At 38.3% G+C, this 20,557-nt stretch overlaps 1 protein-coding gene across 3 annotated transcripts in view; it reads left to right on the plus strand.

Moving 5' to 3' along the window:
• The window catches only part of MAN1A1 (mannosidase alpha class 1A member 1), a 208,136-nt gene that overhangs the window by 150,338 nt on the left and 37,241 nt on the right, over nucleotides 1-20,557 (plus strand). For all 3 annotated transcript variants that reach the window (XM_008263299.5, XM_008263300.5, NM_001195721.2), the window contains 1 exon segment: nucleotides 19,895-20,018. In XM_008263299.5, the coding sequence (XP_008261521.1) occupies nucleotides 19,895-20,018 (124 nt within the window).

Raw genomic sequence — 20,557 nt, forward strand, 5'->3', positions numbered from 1 at the left:
CTGCATATTCAGAGTTGTGCAGCCATTACCACAACCCATGATTCTTCCTTTTTCAGTTCATAAAATCAGAGTACCAGATAGATCTCAGCAAAGTCAGAAAACAAAGAGATCCACGGCAGGCAGAAGGAAGATTGCACATCAGGGAAAGCTGGATTTTCCCCTTCCCACTCCGTAACCACACAAGAGTTTAGCTGTGATTATATAAATAACATTTTAAGCCAATTTTATGCATTTCAGACTGTAGAAAGCTCATCATGTGAAGGTTGCCATGCTAATGTGAAAATGCAATAGACTTCTTTTAATATAAAAGAAACTGTTAAAAATAAAGTAAGAATCACCACCAAAAATAAAAACACTTCTGGGTTAGCATTGTTGTGTAAAGGATAAAGCCACCACCTGCTGTGCCAGCATCCCATTTGGGTGCCAGTTTGAGTCCAGGCTGCTGCACTTCCAACCCAGCTCCCTGCTAATGACCTGGGAAAAGCAGCAGCAAAAGGCCTAAGTGCTTGGGCCCCTGCTACCCATGTGAGAGACCTCGATGAAGCTCCTGGCTCCTAGCTTCAGCCTGGCCCGAAACTGGCTGAGATGGCCACCTGGGAAGTGAACCAGTGGATGGTGGATCGATATCGGCCCCCCTTTCTTTAACTGCCTTTTAAATAAGTAAATCTTTTTAAAAAAGATTTACTTATTTCATTTGAAATGCAGTTACAAAAAGAGAGGGAGAAACAGCACGAGAGATCTTCCATCCGCTGGTTCATTCCCCAAATGGCCACAATGGGTGGAACTAGAACAGGCCGTTGACAGGGTCATCTGCTGCTGCTTTCCCAGGCTCATTAGCAGAGAGCTGGATCGGACGAGCAACTGAGTCTTGAACCAGAGCCCATAGGGGTTGCTGGCGCTGAAGGCAGTGGCTTAATCCACTAAGCCACAGTGTCAACTCCATCAAATAAATAAATCTTGAAAGAAAAAAAGCCAAAAATAAAAAACACTTAGAGGTAAGCTCTTGATATTAGCTAAAATCATATTAACTTTATGCCAGGAATGAAGTAGCAAAAGTGAGCTTTGTAAAAACAGTAGTTCTTCATATTTTAAGGTCAGTTGGGGAAATTTGAATATAGACTAGACATTAGATGATTTGAGGAAATTCATTTAATGTTCCTTATTGCCATATGATATTATGATCATATAGAAAAATGCCCTACTTTTGAAGATGTATGCTAAAATATCCAATAATTTTATGTCAGTAATTTCTTTAAAATGATTCCCCAAAAGAATGTTAATATGCTGGGGCCGGCACTATGGCTCACTTGGTTAAACCCTCCTCCTATGACACCGACATCCCATATGGGTGCCGGGTTCTAGTCCCGGTTGCTCCTCTGCCAGTCCAGCTCTCTGCTATGGCCTGGGAAAGCAGTGGAGAATGGCCCAAGTGCATGTGCCCCTGCACCCATATGGGAGACCAGGAGGAAGCACCTGGCTCCTGGCTTCAGATCGGCACAGTGCCAGCCATCACAGCCATTTGCGGGGTGAACCAATGAAAGGAAGACCTTTCTTTCTGTCTGTCTCTCTCTCACACACTGTCTATAACTCTACCTGTCAAATAATTTTTTAAAAAAGAATGTTGATATGCTTACATATAGATATGTGGAGCAAATACTGCAAAACAAATATTAGTATTTGTTAAACATAGGTGGAAGGTGTACAGTTAGATCTGTTTATTGTATGCCTGCTTTACCTTGTCTGTGTATTTAAAATATTTTATTAAAAGTTAAGATTCAACAGGGCCAGTGTTGTGGCACAGTGGATTAAGCCACTGCTTGTGACACTGGCATCCCATATTGGTATGATGGTTCAGATCCCAGCTGCTCCACTTCCCATTCAACTCCCTGCATATGCACCTGAGAAGGCAGCAGATGATGGTCCAAGTGCTTGGGCCCCTGCCACACACATAGGAGACCCAGATGGAATTCCTGGCTCCTGGCTGCAGACTGCCCCAGCCCTGGCTATTATGACCATTTGGAGAGTGAACCGGCAGATAACAGATCTCTCTCTGTGTCACACACACACACACACGCTGACTTTCAAAAAAATAAATATATATATATATCTTTAAAAAAACAGATTTAAGGATGGATGTTTTACCTAGCAATTAAGATGCCAGTTGGAATGTCCACTTAACTATTTTGGGGTGTCTGGGTTCTAGTCTCAGCTCTGCTCCCAATTCCTGCTTCCTCCTAAAGTACACCTTAAGAGGCAGCAGGTGATGGCTCAACTACCTGTATCCTTGCTACCCACATGGGAAACCCAGATTGAAGTTGGCCCAACTCAAATCTGGCTGCTTCAGGCATTTGAGGGGTGAACCAATGTATGGGTACTCTCTCATATTCTCTCCCCCCGCCCCCGCTTCTTTCCCTCTCTCCCTCCCTCCCTCTCTCTCTGTCTCTCTCAGCGGGGTTCTGCCTCTGAAGTAAATTTTAAAAATTTTAATTAAGATAAAAAAATAAAGTTTTAGACATGAAAGAATAATATTGTCTTCTTAATGGTGTTTTTAGCTAGCTAGTATTTGAGAAAGTATTTTCACATTTGTTAGTAGTTGCAAAAATTAGATTTAGAATAAGATTTGAGAAACAACAGTGACCATAAGTGAAGAGAGACAAAGAAAAGTGTAGATGGGGCAGGACTTGGAAGCAAAATTTATTTTGCTTTTTTTTTTTTTTTTTTTGAAAGATTTATTTGAGAGGCAGAGTTACTGATAGTGAGAGAGAGAGATCTTCCATCTGCTGGTTCACTCCCCAAATGGCCACAATAGAGGGAACTGAACCTATTGGAAGCCAGGAACCTGGAGCTTCTTCCATTTCTCCCTCATGGGTACAGGGGCCCAAGCACTTGGGGCATCTTCTGCTGCTTTCCCAGGCCATTAGCAGAGAGCCGGATGGGAAGAGGAGCAGCCAGGACAAGAACTGGCACCAATATGGGATGCTGGCACTGCAGTGTTAACCTGCACCACAGCGCTGGCCCTTTATTTTACTTTAAAACTTTAGTATTTTGAAACGTTTTATTATCTAATAAAAATTATATATTGAAGGACAGGCATTTGATACAGCAGTTAAGATGCCCCCTGGAACTCCCACATCCATGTCAGAGTGCCTGGAATCAGATCCCAGCTCAGCTTTCTGCACACCCTGGGAGGCAACAGGTGGTGGCTCAAGTACTTGGATCCCTGCCACCTAAGTGGGAGACCACATTGAGCTCCTGGCTTTGGCTCAGTTGTTGCAAACCACCGGGAGTGAATCAATAGTTCTTATCAGCACCGGGACTGAATCAATAGATCTTATCAGCAGATAAGCGCTCTCTCTCCCTCTTCCTTTCCTTCTTATAAATATGTATAAATAAACAAATTTAATATTATATACATTAAAAGAGAGAAAAAAATGTTCTTAAACTGCCCTTACAGATTGGATTGTAAAATATATAAATATGAATATAAAATACATATAAATTTTATTTTATTTACAGACTTCAGATATTAGTAAAGCATTGGAAATTAATAATGTTTTGACCCAGTGACAGTACATTTAAAGTATGGTATGAGGGTATAAAAATATTGAATTTGTTTTATTTTGTTGTAAGATGTCAGTGCTGTTTCTCTTTTTTAAATCTCTATATAGTCTGTTTTTACTGGGGATGTTTATTTAAAGAAAAAAGTATATTATAAGCCAATTTTGTGTGTATTTTTTTTCAAGTAAATAAATATGAATTAGTAATATCTCCATTTTCAGTGCTGCTGTATATTCCCTTTGCTCTCTTAGGCCCAGGAAATTGGCTAATTTAACTGCTAACCTATTTAAGAGCATGACCAGTGACATCCTGAAGTGTCTGAAAAGAACCAGGCCCAACTTGTAGAACTAGTCAGACCTGGTGTGAGGCCTACCCTCTCTCTGCCACTTTGTAACAGGAGCAAGCCACTTAACCCTCCTCAATCCCAGTTTATGCTATTGTGAAGACTAGTTGGGGATATGCACAACCTCTTAATGTCTTTCCTACATTTGAAGGAAGCTGTGATTTTTTTTACAGTGGATTATGGGTAAGTCTATGTAGGAATAGAATTTTTAATTTAGTTACATAACTGCTTTGTTTATAGGTAATTCTGTTAATTCTGTTATAGGTAATTCTGCACATATTTAATATTTATGTGCAAATAGCACACCGTACAAAAGTAATTTTTAAATTATATTAAAATTGGATAAAAGTATTAAATAAGAAAATCCTGAGTTATCATTCTAAGTTTTTACTCCTTAGAAAGAAGCTTTGAATCTTCTAATGTATTTAATACACAAGTTCCCTGGTAATTAGACCAGCAGCTCTGAAAACCAAAATGTTCCTTACAAATGTGATATATTGGCTGTATTATGAGGATAGGTGTCATAATGAATCAGTTTGGGCCTAAGAAAGACTTTGATGGTAGGCTTTAAGAAATCATTCTAAGATGAATATTGTGTTAAAAAATCCTCTTCTAGTAGGTGATCATTTCTGAGAATAATTTCTGCTCATTTCCAACGCATATGGATATTTCAAAGTAAATGGATTTTTTCAATGATGATTCTATTGAAATCCCAATTGGTTACTTTATCAACTTGCAGAAAAGCTGTACTACACCTGTCCCTAACAGGTTAAGATTATATTACCATCAGGGAGGAAAAAAATCTCTGGACGAGATATCTCTAGCCTTTCATATTAAATTGCGTAATGTGTCTTAGATTTCTGTGGCTTTCTTTTATTATGAGAAATAATTACTTTTTTATAAGACAAATAAGAACTTTCTCAAAGTGTTACATATGTGGTAGTTAAATAGCAATTAAGTTACCTTGAGAAAGTTGGCTGTTAACAGTAGCAATTTGTTACATTTTAAATCTTGGGAAAGCCTTACTTTGTTTCATTACAACTTGTGTTAAAATTTCTATCTCCAAAGTGAACATTTGGTGAATTTATTTTTATTGAGTAGACAGACATCTCTAAAATTGAAGAGAAAAGCCTGAAAACAGATTTCTTTTGGATAGCTAAATGTCAGTTGCTTGATCCAAAAAGATAAAAACATTTTTGTTGGCTAAACCCTGTAGTTTCAAAGCATTTTCATGTGTGTTATCCCATTTGATCCCACTAAAGCCTAGAAGGTAGAGGAGACAGGTGTTACTTGGTTTTCTGCAACAGGGAAGACTGCCTAGAGAGTTTGTCCAGTATCATTCTAGAAGATTCTCTAAAGGCATAAATAATGTTTATGGACTAATGGCCCATTTTCTGATTTGTCTTCAATCTCTATTGTCTAAATTTTCTTGAATAAAATGTTCTTCTTATTAACTTTTATTTAATAAATATAAATTTCCAAAGTACAACTTTTGGATTATAGCAGCTTTTCCCCCCCCCATAACCTCCCTCCCACCTGCAACCATCCCATTTCCCACTCCCTCTCCCATCCCATTCACATCAAGATTCATTTTCAATTATCTCCATATACAGAATATCAATTTAGTGTATACTAAGTAAAGATTTCAGCAGTTTGCACCCACACAGAAACACAAAGTATAAAGTACTGTTTGAGTACTAGTTATACTGTTAATTCACATAGTACAACACATTTAGGACAGAGATCCTACATGGAGAGTAAATGCACAGTGACTCCTGTTGTTGATTGAACAATTGACACTCTTATTTATGACATCAGTAATCATCTGAGACTGTTGTCATGAGCTGCCAAGGCTATGGAAGCCTCTTGAGTTCACCAACTCCGATCTTATTTAGACAAGGCCATAGTCAAAGTGGAAGTTCTATCCTCCCTTCAGAGAAAGGTACCTCCTTCTTTGATGGCCCGTTCTTTCTGCTGGGATCTCACTCACAGAGATCTTTCATTTAGGTTTTGTTTTTTTGTTTTGTTTTGTTTTGTTTTGTTTGTTTGTTTGTTTTGCCAGAGTGTCTTGTCTTTCCATGCCTATAATACTCTCATGGGATTTTTAGCCAGATCCAAATGCCTTAAGGGCTGATTCTGAGGCCAGAGTGCTGTTTAGGACTAAATTTTCTTGAATAAAACATTCTTTATCAAAATGCAAACTGCCCCCCCCACTTAATGGGGAAATATTGGTGAAACTACTAGATCTTTATTTTAAAATGAGATAAATCAGTGAAATTTTGCTCAAGATAAAAAAGGGGAAATTAACTTCAGTATAGTTAAATATTAAGTATTACGGCAACAGCCACAATTAGCTAAGCTATTGAGCAGGTGAGACCAATACAACAATAACAACAAAATATATACCATATTATGCTTTAAACTATACATTTTAAACTCATTTATGTTCTATACTATTATAATTCTCAATTTTTTTAAAGATTTATTTATTTATTTGAAAGACAGAGTTACAGAGCCACAGAGAAAGAGAGAGAGAGAGAGAGAGAGAGAGAGGTCTTCCATCCACTGATTCACTCCCCAGATGGCCACAACAGCCAGGGCTGTGCCCAACTGAAGTCGGGAGCCAGGAGCCAAGAACCAGAAGTTTCCTCCGAGTCTCCCACATGGGTGCAGGGGTCCAAGGACATGGGCCATCTTCTAGTGCTTTCCTAGGCCATAGCAGAGAGCTGGATCAGAAGTGGAGCCACCAGGAATTGAACTGGAGCCCATATGGGATGCTGGCACTCCAGGCGATGGCTTTAACCACCATGCCACAGAACTCACCCCAATTCTCAGTTCTTGAACCTAATTAGAAATAAACAAGGTACTGCTGAGATTTTCAAAATTTTTAAAACATAATATTGGGTGAGGGGAGAAGATTTTCTAAATAAAGCACAGAACCAAGAATTTTTATGGGGAAAATAAATGGAAAAATTTATCAAATAAAATCAGTATAACCAAAAGTTACTATAATAAAAAGACAACAAATTGAGTGAAAATTGCAAACATAGAATGGATTAAATCAAGATTTATTAGTGTATAAAAAGCTTTCTGAAAGCATTGGTGTCAATACTTATGGCTAAAATGACATGATTATACAATTTTTAAAAATCTGAAGAGATGTAACTATTCGTCAATAGAGGATTAGTTTAATAAAATGTGATTACCCATTTTATACAGTTATTATATAGCTGTTAAGAATTATTATCTTAGAACAATATCTATGGTAGGCTACTAATTGAGATAAGCATGTTGCTTAGTAATTTATACAGTATAATCCCACTTTATTAAAAGTTACAAATTCTTGATCATACATGTAGATGATTAACATTGCTTAACTCTGGCTAGGATTGCAAATTGGAAGTGCAGGAGGAATTGCAAAAGGAAAGTAATACCAGGTCATCTTTACATTATTTTACTCATTATAATGAGTATACACCACTTGAAAACTTTTATAGAATTTATAAAGACTACTTTAATAGAAGGGAAAATGGCAGTAATACCAAGACATAATAAAACAAGTTGGTAACTAGGCTCTTCTGAGGAAAAAAAAAAAAAGTACATTTGCTATTGAATATCAGAAACCTATAATTAAAGAAATGCAAGTTAAAACAGCTTGAAATTGTTATGTACTGCCTAGCAGATTGACCAAATTTTTAAAATTTGATAAATGCCCAGTTAGTGAGCACTTAACACCATTTTCATGCACAATTAGAGGGAATGTACATTGGGGCAAACTATTTACAAGGCAATTAGATAATATTTACTAAACATGTTCTTTATAATTTGGAATTCCACAAAAATCCCACGATTTTCCTGGAGACCTACTCATGCATCTGCAACTGTGTTTATGATTTAAAAAAAAACAGAAGGAAGTGTTCAGTAAGTCATTGTGCCCCCACACTCTGGAATACTTTGCAGCTGCAGCAAGGTAGAACACTATACACTCCCCTTTCATGAAACACAGGATATAGCAATATGTATAGTACACAACCGTTTGTTTTTATTTTTTTCTCTTGGGTGTGTAACCACACACTAGGAAATTTTAGAAGAGATTTGATCAAAGTGTTGATGGTATCTACTCTAAACAGTAACAGTAAAATCTAAACAGCCCCATCATTTCTATTACATAGTATTTTAGTCTTTTCAACATTTTGCCATATGCATACTGTTTTCATAATTCTATGTGGTTTTAGAAAACAATATTTCAAAAAATGCCCAAATTCAATAAATTGACCTTTATTTTAAAAAACTTTAAAAAAGAAAACTAAAATGGTAAAAGCTGTTTCCTTATAATTGTGAATAGCAGTTATTATGGCAAATCTGAGAAACAGAATTTGTGCTTGTCATTATCACACCCGCTCCTATCCCCATCTTTTCTACTTTCTGAAATAGCTTCAGTACTCACTCAGCTGGTGGAGCCCAAAAAAAAAAAAAAAAAAAAAACTAGAAATCATTCTTCATTCCTATCTTCCTTTGTCACCAGATCCAGTTCTTCCTGATAGCACCTACAGAATGCAGTCCCCATCCCTCCATATCTGTCCATCTTTACTGTTGGCACCAAGTCCAGGCCACCATCTGCTGGCTCTTGCCTGGACAACCATTTGCTTTTATGCGTCTTGTCTTGCTCTCATGTAGGTTATTGTTCCCTAATGTCCAAAGTGAATTTTAAAGTGTGGATCTGGTTTTATCATCCCAGTGTTTAAGAGCCAATTGCAGTGAGCATAAATCCGAACACTTGCTCTGCCTGAGAATCCTGATCTCCTTTATGGGTTCTCTGGTTCCCTGGAGTTTCCTCACTGTCTGCCTTTGAGCCACACCAGCCAGCCTTCTGTTTTCACATTTAGTACTGTCAAGCCCAAGGGCACTTACAGGAGCCACTCTCAGGTCTTCAATAGTAGGTTCATTTGACCATTTCTAATCTCAGCTTGAACAACTCACCTTCACCCTGTTCCCCCCAACAAGCCAACCTAAAAAGCTCCCCATCATCCTGTTTCATTTCTTCATAGCACTTCACAAGTCAAGATAATTGCCATTTTTCACATTGGCATCCTACTATTAACTGAAGAAGGTAATCTTAAATTCTGAGAACTTACATTTTCCTCATGGGATGCAAGAAAGCATTTTCATTTTGAATAAGGGGAAAGATTTGTTGTTCTTAAATTGACACTCAAGGAAAAAGAAGGCATGCATGACAATCATAAGCTATATTTTGTACCAAGAGTAGACCCAATCTGTAAAACCCTGGCATCTGCCTGCTGCTTTATTGCTTGATGTCACAGCTGCTCATTTCAGACCAGATCCATCTGGAAAAGTCCTGACTTATTCTGTTAAAATCTAAGTGCTACCTCTCCCTTTCCATTGCAGATTGCTCTCACGCTCCAGCCCAGTGGTTCAGAATGATGGTGTCTAGGACCTAATTATTACATGAGGTTTTCTGAACCCATTACCATATGCCTTGCCCTGTATGCTTAATCCATGCCAAGCACTAACTCCAAAAACAAACCATAAAGAAGGAAAACTTTTTTCTTTCTCTTTCTTAAAGGCACAATGAGAATGATTACTGTTTCTCATTTCAAAATACTATGTTGATACTTTTATTTTAGCATTTCATAACACTTCCTAAAATTAGGTTAACATACTAAAGCTACAAGTTTTTTGTCTTATCACACACACACACACACACACACAAATATATGTGCTTCCTTAAAGATAAAAATAATAATTGTAATTTTTTTAAGGGAAAGAGTTTATTGGAGGAAACCTGACAGACTTGGAGGGAAGGGGCGAAGAGGAAAAGAGGGAGAATGAGAGCGTAAGAGAGAAAGAGAGAGACAAAGAGAGATGGAGAGAGAGAGTGTCACGTGTTCAGGAACAAGTCCTTTTACTATGAGAAAGAGTGACTTGATCGGCCCTTGTCCTGACTGTTGATGTACAACTTAATACTTTATCCCTTTTAGTATTTTTTTGTTGTTGTTTTACTCAATACTATTGGTTGAACTCTGTAATTAACACACAGTTATTCTTAGGTGTTTTATATTTAACAGAGATCACTTTTCAGTTAAATTTAGAGTGGGAATAAGAGAGGGAGGAGATGTACAATTTGGGACATGCTCAAGCTGACTTGCCACAAACGGTAGAGTTAGAAATGTGCCAGGGGATTCCAATACAATCCCATCAAGGTGGCATGTACCAATGCCATCTCACTAGTCCAAGTGATCAATTTCAGTTCACAATTGATCATACTGATAGGTCTAAGAGTCAAAGGGATCACATAAACAAGACTAGTGTCTGCTAATACTAACTGATAGAATTAAAAAGGAGAGAATGACCCAACATGGGAAGCAGGATACACAGCAGACTCATAGAATGACAAATGTCCTAAACAGCACTCTGGCCTCAGAATCAGCCCTTAAGGCATTCAGATCTGGCTGAAGAGCCCATGAGAGTATTATAGGCATGGAAAGACAAGACACTGTGGCAAAAAAAAAAAAAAAAAAAAAAAAAAAAACCTAAATGAAAGATCTCTGTGAGTGAGATCCCAGTGGAAAGAATGGGCCATCAAAGAAGAAGGTACCTTTCTCTGAAGGGAGGCGTGAACTTCCACTTTGACTATGACCTTGTCTAAATAAGATCGAAGTCAGTGAACTCAAAAGGCTTCCATAGCCTTGGCAACTCATGACAAGAGCCTAGGGAGATTTCTGATGCCATAAACAAGATTGTCAATTTGTTAAGTCAACAACAGGAGTCACTGTGCACTTACTCCTCATGTAGGATCTCTGTTCTTAATGTGTTGTCCAATGTGAATTAATGTTATAAGTAGTACTCAAACAGTATTTTATACTTTATGTTCTGTGTGGTACAAACTGACGAAATCTTTACTTAATATATACTAAACTGATATTCTGTATATAAAGATAATTGAAAATGAATCTTGATGTGAATGGAGTGGGAGAGGGAGCAAGAGTTGGGAGGGGTGCAGGCAGGAGGGAAGTTATGGGGCTGGAGGGGGGAGCCATTGTAATCCATAAGCTGCACTTTGGAAATTTATATTTGCTAAATGAAAGTTAAAAAAAAAAAAAAAAAACTTTGCCAGGAAACAGGCAGGGAAGTAGGAGCAGCAAATGCCATTAGGATGTGGGTGGGGCTGACACTTGTGTTTGGGCCATGTGGCTACCTGGCTTCCAACAATGGCAGCAGGAGCTAGAGCCTAGGATGGTGTCAGGGTGTGGATAGCACCATACATAAGACTGTGCCATTTTACTAACATTCCCCCCTTTCGTTTTTTATAAAGCAGGAGTTGTATGGGATTACATTAGTCTAGTTGTAATTTTTTACTCAAAATACTATACTGAAATTTTCATTTTTTATATTTTACAGAACAAACAAGCATTCAGTGCTTTTTAGAAACTATAGTTATGTCTGTCAACACTCATGCATTTTGAATATTTAATTAGCCATCAAGTTTCCTTTGGTTGGTTAGTTTTGCACTTGATGTTAAGAGAAATAACACAGCTTTGAAAGAACACCCTAGTTATTGGCCCTAATTATCATAATTTCACCTGTTTTCTGTAACTTTCTTGCTAATAACTCACCAATTGTGAATTTGAATAGAAATTGCACTACTAACTCTATGACTTCCCTATGGGTTCCTTAATCTAGCATTTATTTTACTGATATTTCCTGAAAAATAATTTATTGACCATTCTGAAGAATAGTGATAACTAATTTATTAGGTATCCAGAAATTAATGCTTCCCAATTCTCCCAAGTGGTTTAATATCTGGAAAAGACCTACAGTGAGGATATGCTGAACTCGGTAGTAAGATATTAATGTACCCTATATCCCACCCAGATGAAGTTCACTTTTCATTTATAAAAATTTAATTATACCCATTTGATGTTTTGGCTATGCCCACAGAAATACAGAAATGGTTTTCTAAAATCTGTATTTCCTTTTTACTACTAACTGAATAAAATTTTAATTAAATTGCCATTGAGACCCCAGCCCTCCAAAGTCATTGCCAACCATCTTGACAATAAAAATCCCTGATTGTATCTACTGCAATATTTGATGTTTGTATTGCATGATCACTGGCACCTAATAGTAAGCACTCAATAAATTATGATCAACTGACTGGGTCAGCCTTATTTGCTGAATTTGGGAAGATGCATCCAAAGAGCATATATTTTAATCTGTTGAACAGTCATTTAATGTTATCTTCAAATATCTCAGCATTTCAGCCAAAACTTAGCATGAGTTTTGGCATCATTGATAGTGAACTGTTGTTTCCAATAGGAATTGCTCCATTGTTTCAGCTATGCCCTAAGGCCAGTGGTGCCAGACTTTTAGCTTTCATGGACCAAGAAAAATTTCCATAATTATGGAGAGAAATCAAATATAGGTTGACAGTGTTTTTCTTTCATCAATAAAGTATACCCCAAACAAACAAAAACCTGCCTACTGTCATTATTTCTTTAAAACGATAAGCTAAATATCAAAAAAATAGGGAGGACATGGATTCAGAATTTTTTAAAAACCATTTAAATTGAATAAAATTTAGTCGTCTTCAGAATGTTTCACCCTGCCCTTTTTTTCCTCATTTCGCCTTATCTCAGCTTTTAGAAATCCTGACTTCAGAATCCTTCAGTCCTGTGATAGTCAGCCACGTGATTAGCCTGGAAGAGGATGCGTAAGAGGCTGTAAGAGGACGTGTATTTGGTGACTGTAAATATGAGCTTATATGAGGATTATTTATATATAAATTAGTGGTGGGGTCCAATGACACAACCTCTTTTAGTTTTGCCTTTTGCTTTTACTAAATAAAACATTTATGGGGCAACTACATGTCTTGACACTACTCTGGACATTATACAGGTTCCATAAAACAGGATCTCTGTCCCTGTTGATCTTAGAATCTATAAGGGCACTTCAAAAAGTTTGTGGAAAAAAGGATTCAGAAGATAAGTTTAATGCAAAGAAAATGAAATGCTTACAATTTTTTTGATAGTACACACTTTCTATGAGCATTTTTAAGATTTTCCTTTATATGTGCTTCAAAATTTTTTCTATCAAAATAAACATCTTTTAATCCCTTTGTCCATAAACTTCTTGAAGTATCCTCATAATAAAAATGAATAATACTGATCAATCCAGTTACAGAAAGAAATTATAGAACAGAATTTGGAGAATTGTTTTTAAGCCTGGAAACTATTGATTTCATGTAGCTTGATCCAAAGATGATCCACAGACCAGTAGAATGAAAGCAGACAAATAGATGGACAAAACAGCCAAAATATCACAGCAGTCTTGTCTTAAGTACTGTCATGGCATGAGAGGTGTTAAACACTTGCAGAATGGAACAGTTGCTGCAAAGTCAAAGGAAATTTCTAGCGGATATCTCAGAAACTGATTTAGTGAATTACCATTTCCCAAGATAGAATATACTATTGCGTCTGTTCCATTCTGATGTTTACTATAGAAGTATCTGAATATAAATGATGGTATTTAGCTACCAACTCCTGATTTTAAAGGACTTCATGCAGAGACCTACTACACATGGATTTGAAGTATTCCAAGAGTTCCAGAGGTTATCACATGTGGTGGGATATCATAGGCCTACACTCTAAAAATAGCTCTGTTAATAGTGGACATTTATACCTCCAATATGCATTCCCAAATCCATCTTAATTATCATTGTAGAGAATTCAAATAACATCTTCCAACTGGAATCTATGTAAACATTTTTGTCTGAAAATAAGTTTCAGTATCTATCAGTAGCATATACTTAAATAAATAATATGTCCATTCAGTCAGATATTGTACAGTTAACTGCACTGATGGTTTATATTGATTGGAATGGAAAATGTCAGTGAAAAATGCACTATATATTTAAAGCAATGTGTAGAATATGATTCATTTTCTTAAAAAAGTACAATAAAGTAAATTCCTATATATATATGTATAATATATATATATATATAAAACACTCATTCTATATGCACCAAAATTTTTTATCAGTTCTTCTAGCCTTTTTGGTGATGGTCCCCAAAACTAATGATAGGATAGTGACTAACAAGAAGATCTTACAATCTTTGTAATCCCCAGCTTCCCCCATAATCCAGGGTAAACAAGTTAAAATACAGTGGTATTGAGGGGCAGAATAAAATGATAAGTACTCAATTTCAACTGTATCTAACTACCCATGATAAGATTGAACACAATATGACTAATTTTAAATACTGTTTTGGCCTTTGGTTAAAAACATGAACTGTAGAATTCATTGCAGATTTCACCCACATGCTACTGTTCAGAAGCAGGAAAGTGTGCATTTGAATTAATTCACTCAAAAAACTGCTCTTTATTAGCCATTTTTCCTTGATGAGATAGTCCTTCCCTATCAGATTTTCAATCAGCAACCTGATATAATAGAAGCTTGGCTAGTCTTAGAATGCCAGCCCCTGGGATTGTTAGTCCAGCTCTTAGTACAATCTTAAATGTAAACCTGAAAGAATGGCAGTGTGCAGCCCTTTTCAGGAAAGAGTCATTTGTAAGTGAGGCTGAAATTGCTTTATCTGAAAATCATTAAGCTTTGGGACTATAACTAAATGAACAACCATTCATGAAATTTCAAATTATCCTTTACTAATTTGTGCTAAAATCCAAAAGGAATATTTGGATGGTCTGCTCTGTTGAACTAAATATTTTATGTGTCTTTCCACTTGCAAGTGAGTAAGGCTACCTAATAACATATAGGCTGGCTTGGGGTGAGTTTCTTCCCAAAACTGGGAACTCCATAACCGCTATGAGTGAGCTATATTCTGGATGATGAACTTGAAGAGAGTTGGTTCAGTTACCATCCAATCAAAAGTTATTCAAGCAATAATCAAAAATTTTAGTGACCCATTTCCCGTTTTGCATTGAAGAGCAAGCAGCAAGTAACAATAAATTAAAAGGCATAGCTAACCACGATGTTGTGCCTATTTAATGCTTTGTTTATATATTCATATGGAAATTGTTTTAGAACTGTTTCACCTCAGTAACTTCTTTGTTCCATTTGATCATACCAGGCGCTCAAATATATGCGTTAACATCCCACATCATAGCTGGGACGTCATTTATACACACATTCCTTTAGTCACCTCAATTTAAGATTATTTTGAAGGGGTACACATCAGTGCAGACCAGCCTTAGAGCCAGAACTTGAATCATTACACGCTCTAGGAAAAGAATTAGCACCATGGGATTCAGACATGAGTAGAATAGCGCCAGTGCCTCTAATGACTATACCCAGGAGAAAGAAGAAAAAGCATATAACACCCATTACTTGTCAGAGCTATGAGGTCAGTAAATAATTATACCTTCCAGCTTTTTATTACAGTAGGAAGATGAAATATATTACCACTGCTAATAAACTGCATTCAAATTATAATCTCTGAAGCAACAAAACAGCATTCTACAATTTCAAAAGAATCTTCATGATTCACTTCTTTTCAAGTTGTATTTCTAATTGCAGTCACCAAAAGCAGTTATTTTGGTTGTGATATGTTTTATTTTCAAATAATGAGTACCTTTGTAGAACACTGAAAAGTTAAATTAAAATATAGATTAAATAATGCTCTAGTTTCAAATGGAAGAACTTAGGCATTGGAGAAAAGAAATAAATTAAATTAGAGTAAAACAAAAGTTTGTAGTTCTCTTCTAGGATTCCCTGAAACAAACACATGGCAGCTCCCCAGATGGCGTTCATTCCCTTTCTGTGTATAAGTTTCCATGTGGCGACTCGTCATTCTGTGGTCATCATAATTAGATTGGAATATTCAAATATTCCTCCCTTTCCAGCTTATATTATGGAACTAATAGTTCCTGAACACAAGTTATTATTTTATCTTTAAGACATTTTATCTAAAATACTGTTCATACTTGTAAAATAGACCAGATAAACAACATCACAACTGCCTTTAAAATGCTGTGAAACCGAAGTTAATGACATTCTAAATCCCCGCCTCCTGGAGATGAGATGCATATTGGTCTGGAGTTCAGAAATGTCGTGTTTGATGATGTGGGATGCCCAGGACACGACGATCCCTAGACCAAGGGAGCCGAAGACTTTCTGAACTCATTTCATTTCCACACACCCCCTTTTAGCATCCAATGCCTGCTGTCTTTTAGAGATTAGAGCCTCACAAGTACATAGCTTCCTCAGTAGATTCAGAATTTAGAGACAAAATAGATCTTAGCAAGCATGCTGTTCATCTTCCTCATTCTGTGAGTAGTCAAAAGGTGGTTTTAACTTTAAGACGGGAGACCACCATCTGCCCGAGGTACACATTTCAGCTGTGAGGGCCCATGGCATGGGCTCCTGTGCTGTCATCCAGGTGAATCCGCAGGTCTTTGTAGTTCAGACTAATAAAGGTCAAGTGACCTAACGTGATATCTAGATGCAGTTGTGCCCTCTCTGATTCCCTGAACCCCTTCCCTGACTTATATTTGAAAGCCAGCTACAACCTTTAATCTTCTAAGTAAGTAATTTTACTAAAATGCATTGATTCTGTAGGTTGAGTGAATGGTTAGCAAAGCCATCCTGTCATATAAACACACCATTTTTTCTAAACCCAGTTTGCGTTGTTAGCATGACATATTTTCGCTAGTGCTTTTAGTGCTCTTGCTCCCCTGTGATTAAACAGTGGTAGCAGAGTGTTGCTTTCCTTCAGATATGGCTGTGTTCAGAGGCGGTAGGAGGAGGAATACATAACCTTTTTTAAATTGTAATTTTCTAACCTACTCAAAATTTTTTCAGTATATCTCTGGTTTTCTCTTCATTCACATTAATGGCTGAGAACAACTATGTGGATACGAAAGTAATTCGAGTTTGAGTTCAGCGCTTACCTTGTGTGTCTGTGTGCGCCACCACACACTGCAGTCGCTGCACGGAAAGTTCAGTCCCTGGAGAGCAAGGGGGGCTGGGCGTCCTCAGCACCCTGCTCTCCTTTTCCAAGATGAAATCATTATCCCACTCGCGCCCTAATACTCCTTTATGTTGCAGCTTCATTTTTATTATTTCTCCAGGATACAGAAATCTTTAATTTTGTTTAATAGGGCTATTGACTTTCATCAGTAATAGAATGGAGTAAAAAATTCATCTCTTGGGCTGCACCCCATCTCAAAAGTGCCTGAATTGAGTCCCAGCTTCACTTCCAATTCCAGTTTCCCACTAATGAGCATCCTGGAAGGCAGTGGGTGATGGCTTGAGTACTTGGGTCCCTGCCACGTACATGGAAGACCCCAGCTGAGTTCCTTGCCCCTGGCTTCAGCCTGATCCAGCCTAACTATGGCAGGCATTCAGGGAGTGAACCAGCAAAAGAAAGATATTGCACTCTCTCGCTCTTTCCCTCTCTCTCTCTCCCTCACCCTCTCCCTCTCGCTCGTGCTCTCTCTTTCTTCTTTCCTTCTCCCTCTCCTTCCTCCTCTTCCTTTCAAATAAATTTTTGAAAACTAATAAAATCAGTATGTCATGACAACAAATTAATGAGAATTACTATGTGTACCAGCCATATGTTAATAAAATTAGAAATTAACATTCATCCTATTTGGTTTTTTTTTGTTTGTTTGTTTGTTTTTTTTTTTTTTTTTTTTGACAGGCAGAGTGGACAGTGAGAGACAGAGACAGAGAGAAAGGTCTTCCTTTGCTGTTGGTTCACCCTCCAATGGCAGCCGCGGCCAGCGCGCTGCAGCTGGCACACCGCGCTGATCCGAAGGCAGGAGCCAGGTGCTTCTCCTGGTCTCCCATGGGTGCAGGGCCCAAGCACTTGGGCCATCCTCCACTGCACTCCCTGGCCACAGCAGAGAGCTGGCCTGGAAGAGGGGCAACCGGGACAGAATCCGGCGCCCCGACCAGGACTAGAACCCGGTGTGCCGGCGCCGCAAGGTGGAGGATTAGCCTGTTGAGCCGTGGCTCCGGCCATCATTCATCCTATTTGAATTATTAAATATTCCTTTTGTCTAGGCTAGCCATGAAAATAAAACTCACCCAAATTTCCGGAACCTAAAAAATTTAGTACATTTTTAAAAATAAGGGAATGTGTGACTTTCAGATATCTGAGTCTTACTTCTATTTGTTCTTTATTAGGTATACTGCACATGTGAGTTTTAGAACAAATTCTAGACTTTGCTATTAAAGGGCACAGGGAGCAAGAAGGAGTCTAGCCCAGGATTTCAGGCACCAGCTTCTCATTTGGCCCTCATTGCTTTCCTTTTCTTCAGCATTCCTCAGCAGAAGCATTGAGGTGACTGGAAAAATGGTTTAATCCAGAGTTGTGACTGGTAGAAGGCAAATTTGGTGGGTTAGGAAAGGCAGGGGAGAGCAAGAGCAGTTGACATAGGGCCTACCTTGGGAAAGGAGAGCAGTGAGAATCCCTCAAGCCTCTGAGACCTGGACTCAGCTTATCCCTGCAGCCTTCTCCCAAGTCACCTGCCCTTCCTTCCACCTACCAGGATCCAGAGCTGCCCCTGGCTGCTGCCTAGCCCACCTGCTTGTGTATTTTCTCCATGCCCATGGGTTGCGCCCCACCTTCCTTTTCTTACCAATTCTTATTTATCCTTCAAGAGTCAACTCAGGGGGATAGGCGCCTGCCCTCTCTTAAGATTCCCACGTCCCACATTGGAGTACCTGGGTTCAATTCCCTGCTCTGTCTTTCAATTCTAGACCCTCAAATAATTGGGTCCCTGCCAGGAGAACTCAGAGTGAGTTCCCAGCTCCTGCTTCAGCCTGGCTCAGCTCCAGTCATTGCAAGCATTTAGGGAATGAACCAGCCTATGGGGGCTGTGTGTGTGTGCGTGTGTGTGTGTGTTGCTGCCACTCAAATGTGTTTTCTCAGGAGACTCCTCCTCCTCAGAGAAGCTTTCTGTGAGTGCCACGTTAAGACTGCATTCTCTGTTCACACTTTTACCTTAGCATTTACCATGGGCGATTGGAAGTATTCACGTTTATACCTTTCGAGCCATAACAGTGTGAGGTCTTTGAGAACAGAAAAGAGTGATTTATTATCACAACCATGCCTATAACCCAACACCATGCTTAGTTTGTAGCAAATACTAGACATGTGGCAAATAATGTGCATAAGAACTAAAATCACAATGTGGATTTTTATTGATCAGGAAAATATTTGACTATATTCTTGATTTGAATTATAAAGGCGTCTTCAGAAGTAAACTGTACCCAAGAGTATAACCATCTGTAAGAGTCACTTTATATGTGTGTGTACCCTTGCTTATAGCTAACTCTTTTAAAAAGCATTTCTGCAAGGTGAAACGTGAAGCAATAATTTTTGAGCCTCGTACCTTTGTCCTCTTTCAGATTTGTATAATGTGATTTTGTTGAGATTCTTGAGCAAGGAATAATTTAGGGCCTAAGAAAATACATAGAGTAGTGTGAAGATAAACAAACAGATAGTCCAGTAAATGGAAGAAGCATTTGGAGAGGGGTGGAATGAGTAAATAACAAATGAAGCTTTGGTGTTTAATTTCTGTCCAAATAAAATTTTCTATAGAATGTGAATTTCTAAAATTCCATGGAATCTCAGACTGAAATTCATTAAAATGTTGGACTGATACAAAGTGGGAGTGTTTTGGTCGGTTTTATTTTATATGCCACTAGAAATCTTTGTAGATCTCTGTATACCACCTGTGCCTTCCAAAAATATCTGTCTGTTCATCAATAGCGAGCTCACAGAAACTTCTTTCTGACTTTAAGTCAACACTAATTTTCAATTTGGAGGTAGGAGTCAAAGCCAAAAATCAATAGCCAAAACAGTTAGTGCTCAGTTTTACAGTACCCAAGTAGATTATTTGCAGAGATACCATTGTTAAAAAGCTGTCTCCTTCACTTGTACTATTTTGAACTGTGGACAATTCAATGAGCCTGCTCCATAACTCTCCAATGACTCTCTTCTTTAGTGGCATTGGAAGGAACTGGCCCTGGGCCTCAGGAGGCAGCAGTATTCTGGCAGAGTTTGGAACCTTGCATTTGGAGTTCATGCACTTGAGCCACTTATCCGGAAATCCCATATTTGCTGAAAAGGTGAGAGTCTGCAATACACTTTGCATTGCAAAACAACACGGTGAGAAAAAATATCCTCTCCTGGGAGATTTAGTAAAATGTGATGTTATTGACAACCAAGGTTACTAGAGCTCTTCATGAAGTTTTGTACCATGCAGCATTTCATTTAATCTGACGAAAAACCTGCATTCTTTCCATAGCACCCTCTAACCCCAGGTGAGAGAGCCTGGCTTCCTTGTTTGGTTTTCTCTGCCTTCTTTTTTTTTTTTTTTTTTTTTTTTGACAGGCAGAGTGGACAGTGAGAGAGAGAGACAGAGAGAAAGGTCTTCCTTTTGCCGTTGGTTCACCCTCCAATGGCTGGCGCGCTGCAGCCGGCGCACCATGCTGATCCGATGGCAGGAGCCAGGTGCTTCTCCTGGTCTCCCATGGGGTGCAGGGCCCAAGCACTTGGGCCATCCTCCACTGCACTTCTCTGGCCACGGCAGAGAGCTGGCCTGGAAGAGGGGCAACCGGGACAGAATCCGGCACCCCAACCGGGACTAGAACCCGGTGTGCCGGCG

Source organism: Oryctolagus cuniculus, chromosome 5 (assembly GCF_051225735.1).
Source record: "Oryctolagus cuniculus isolate XC-2025 breed Fujian yellow rabbit chromosome 5, ASM5122573v1, whole genome shotgun sequence".
Lineage (NCBI taxonomy): Eukaryota > Metazoa > Chordata > Mammalia > Lagomorpha > Leporidae > Oryctolagus > Oryctolagus cuniculus.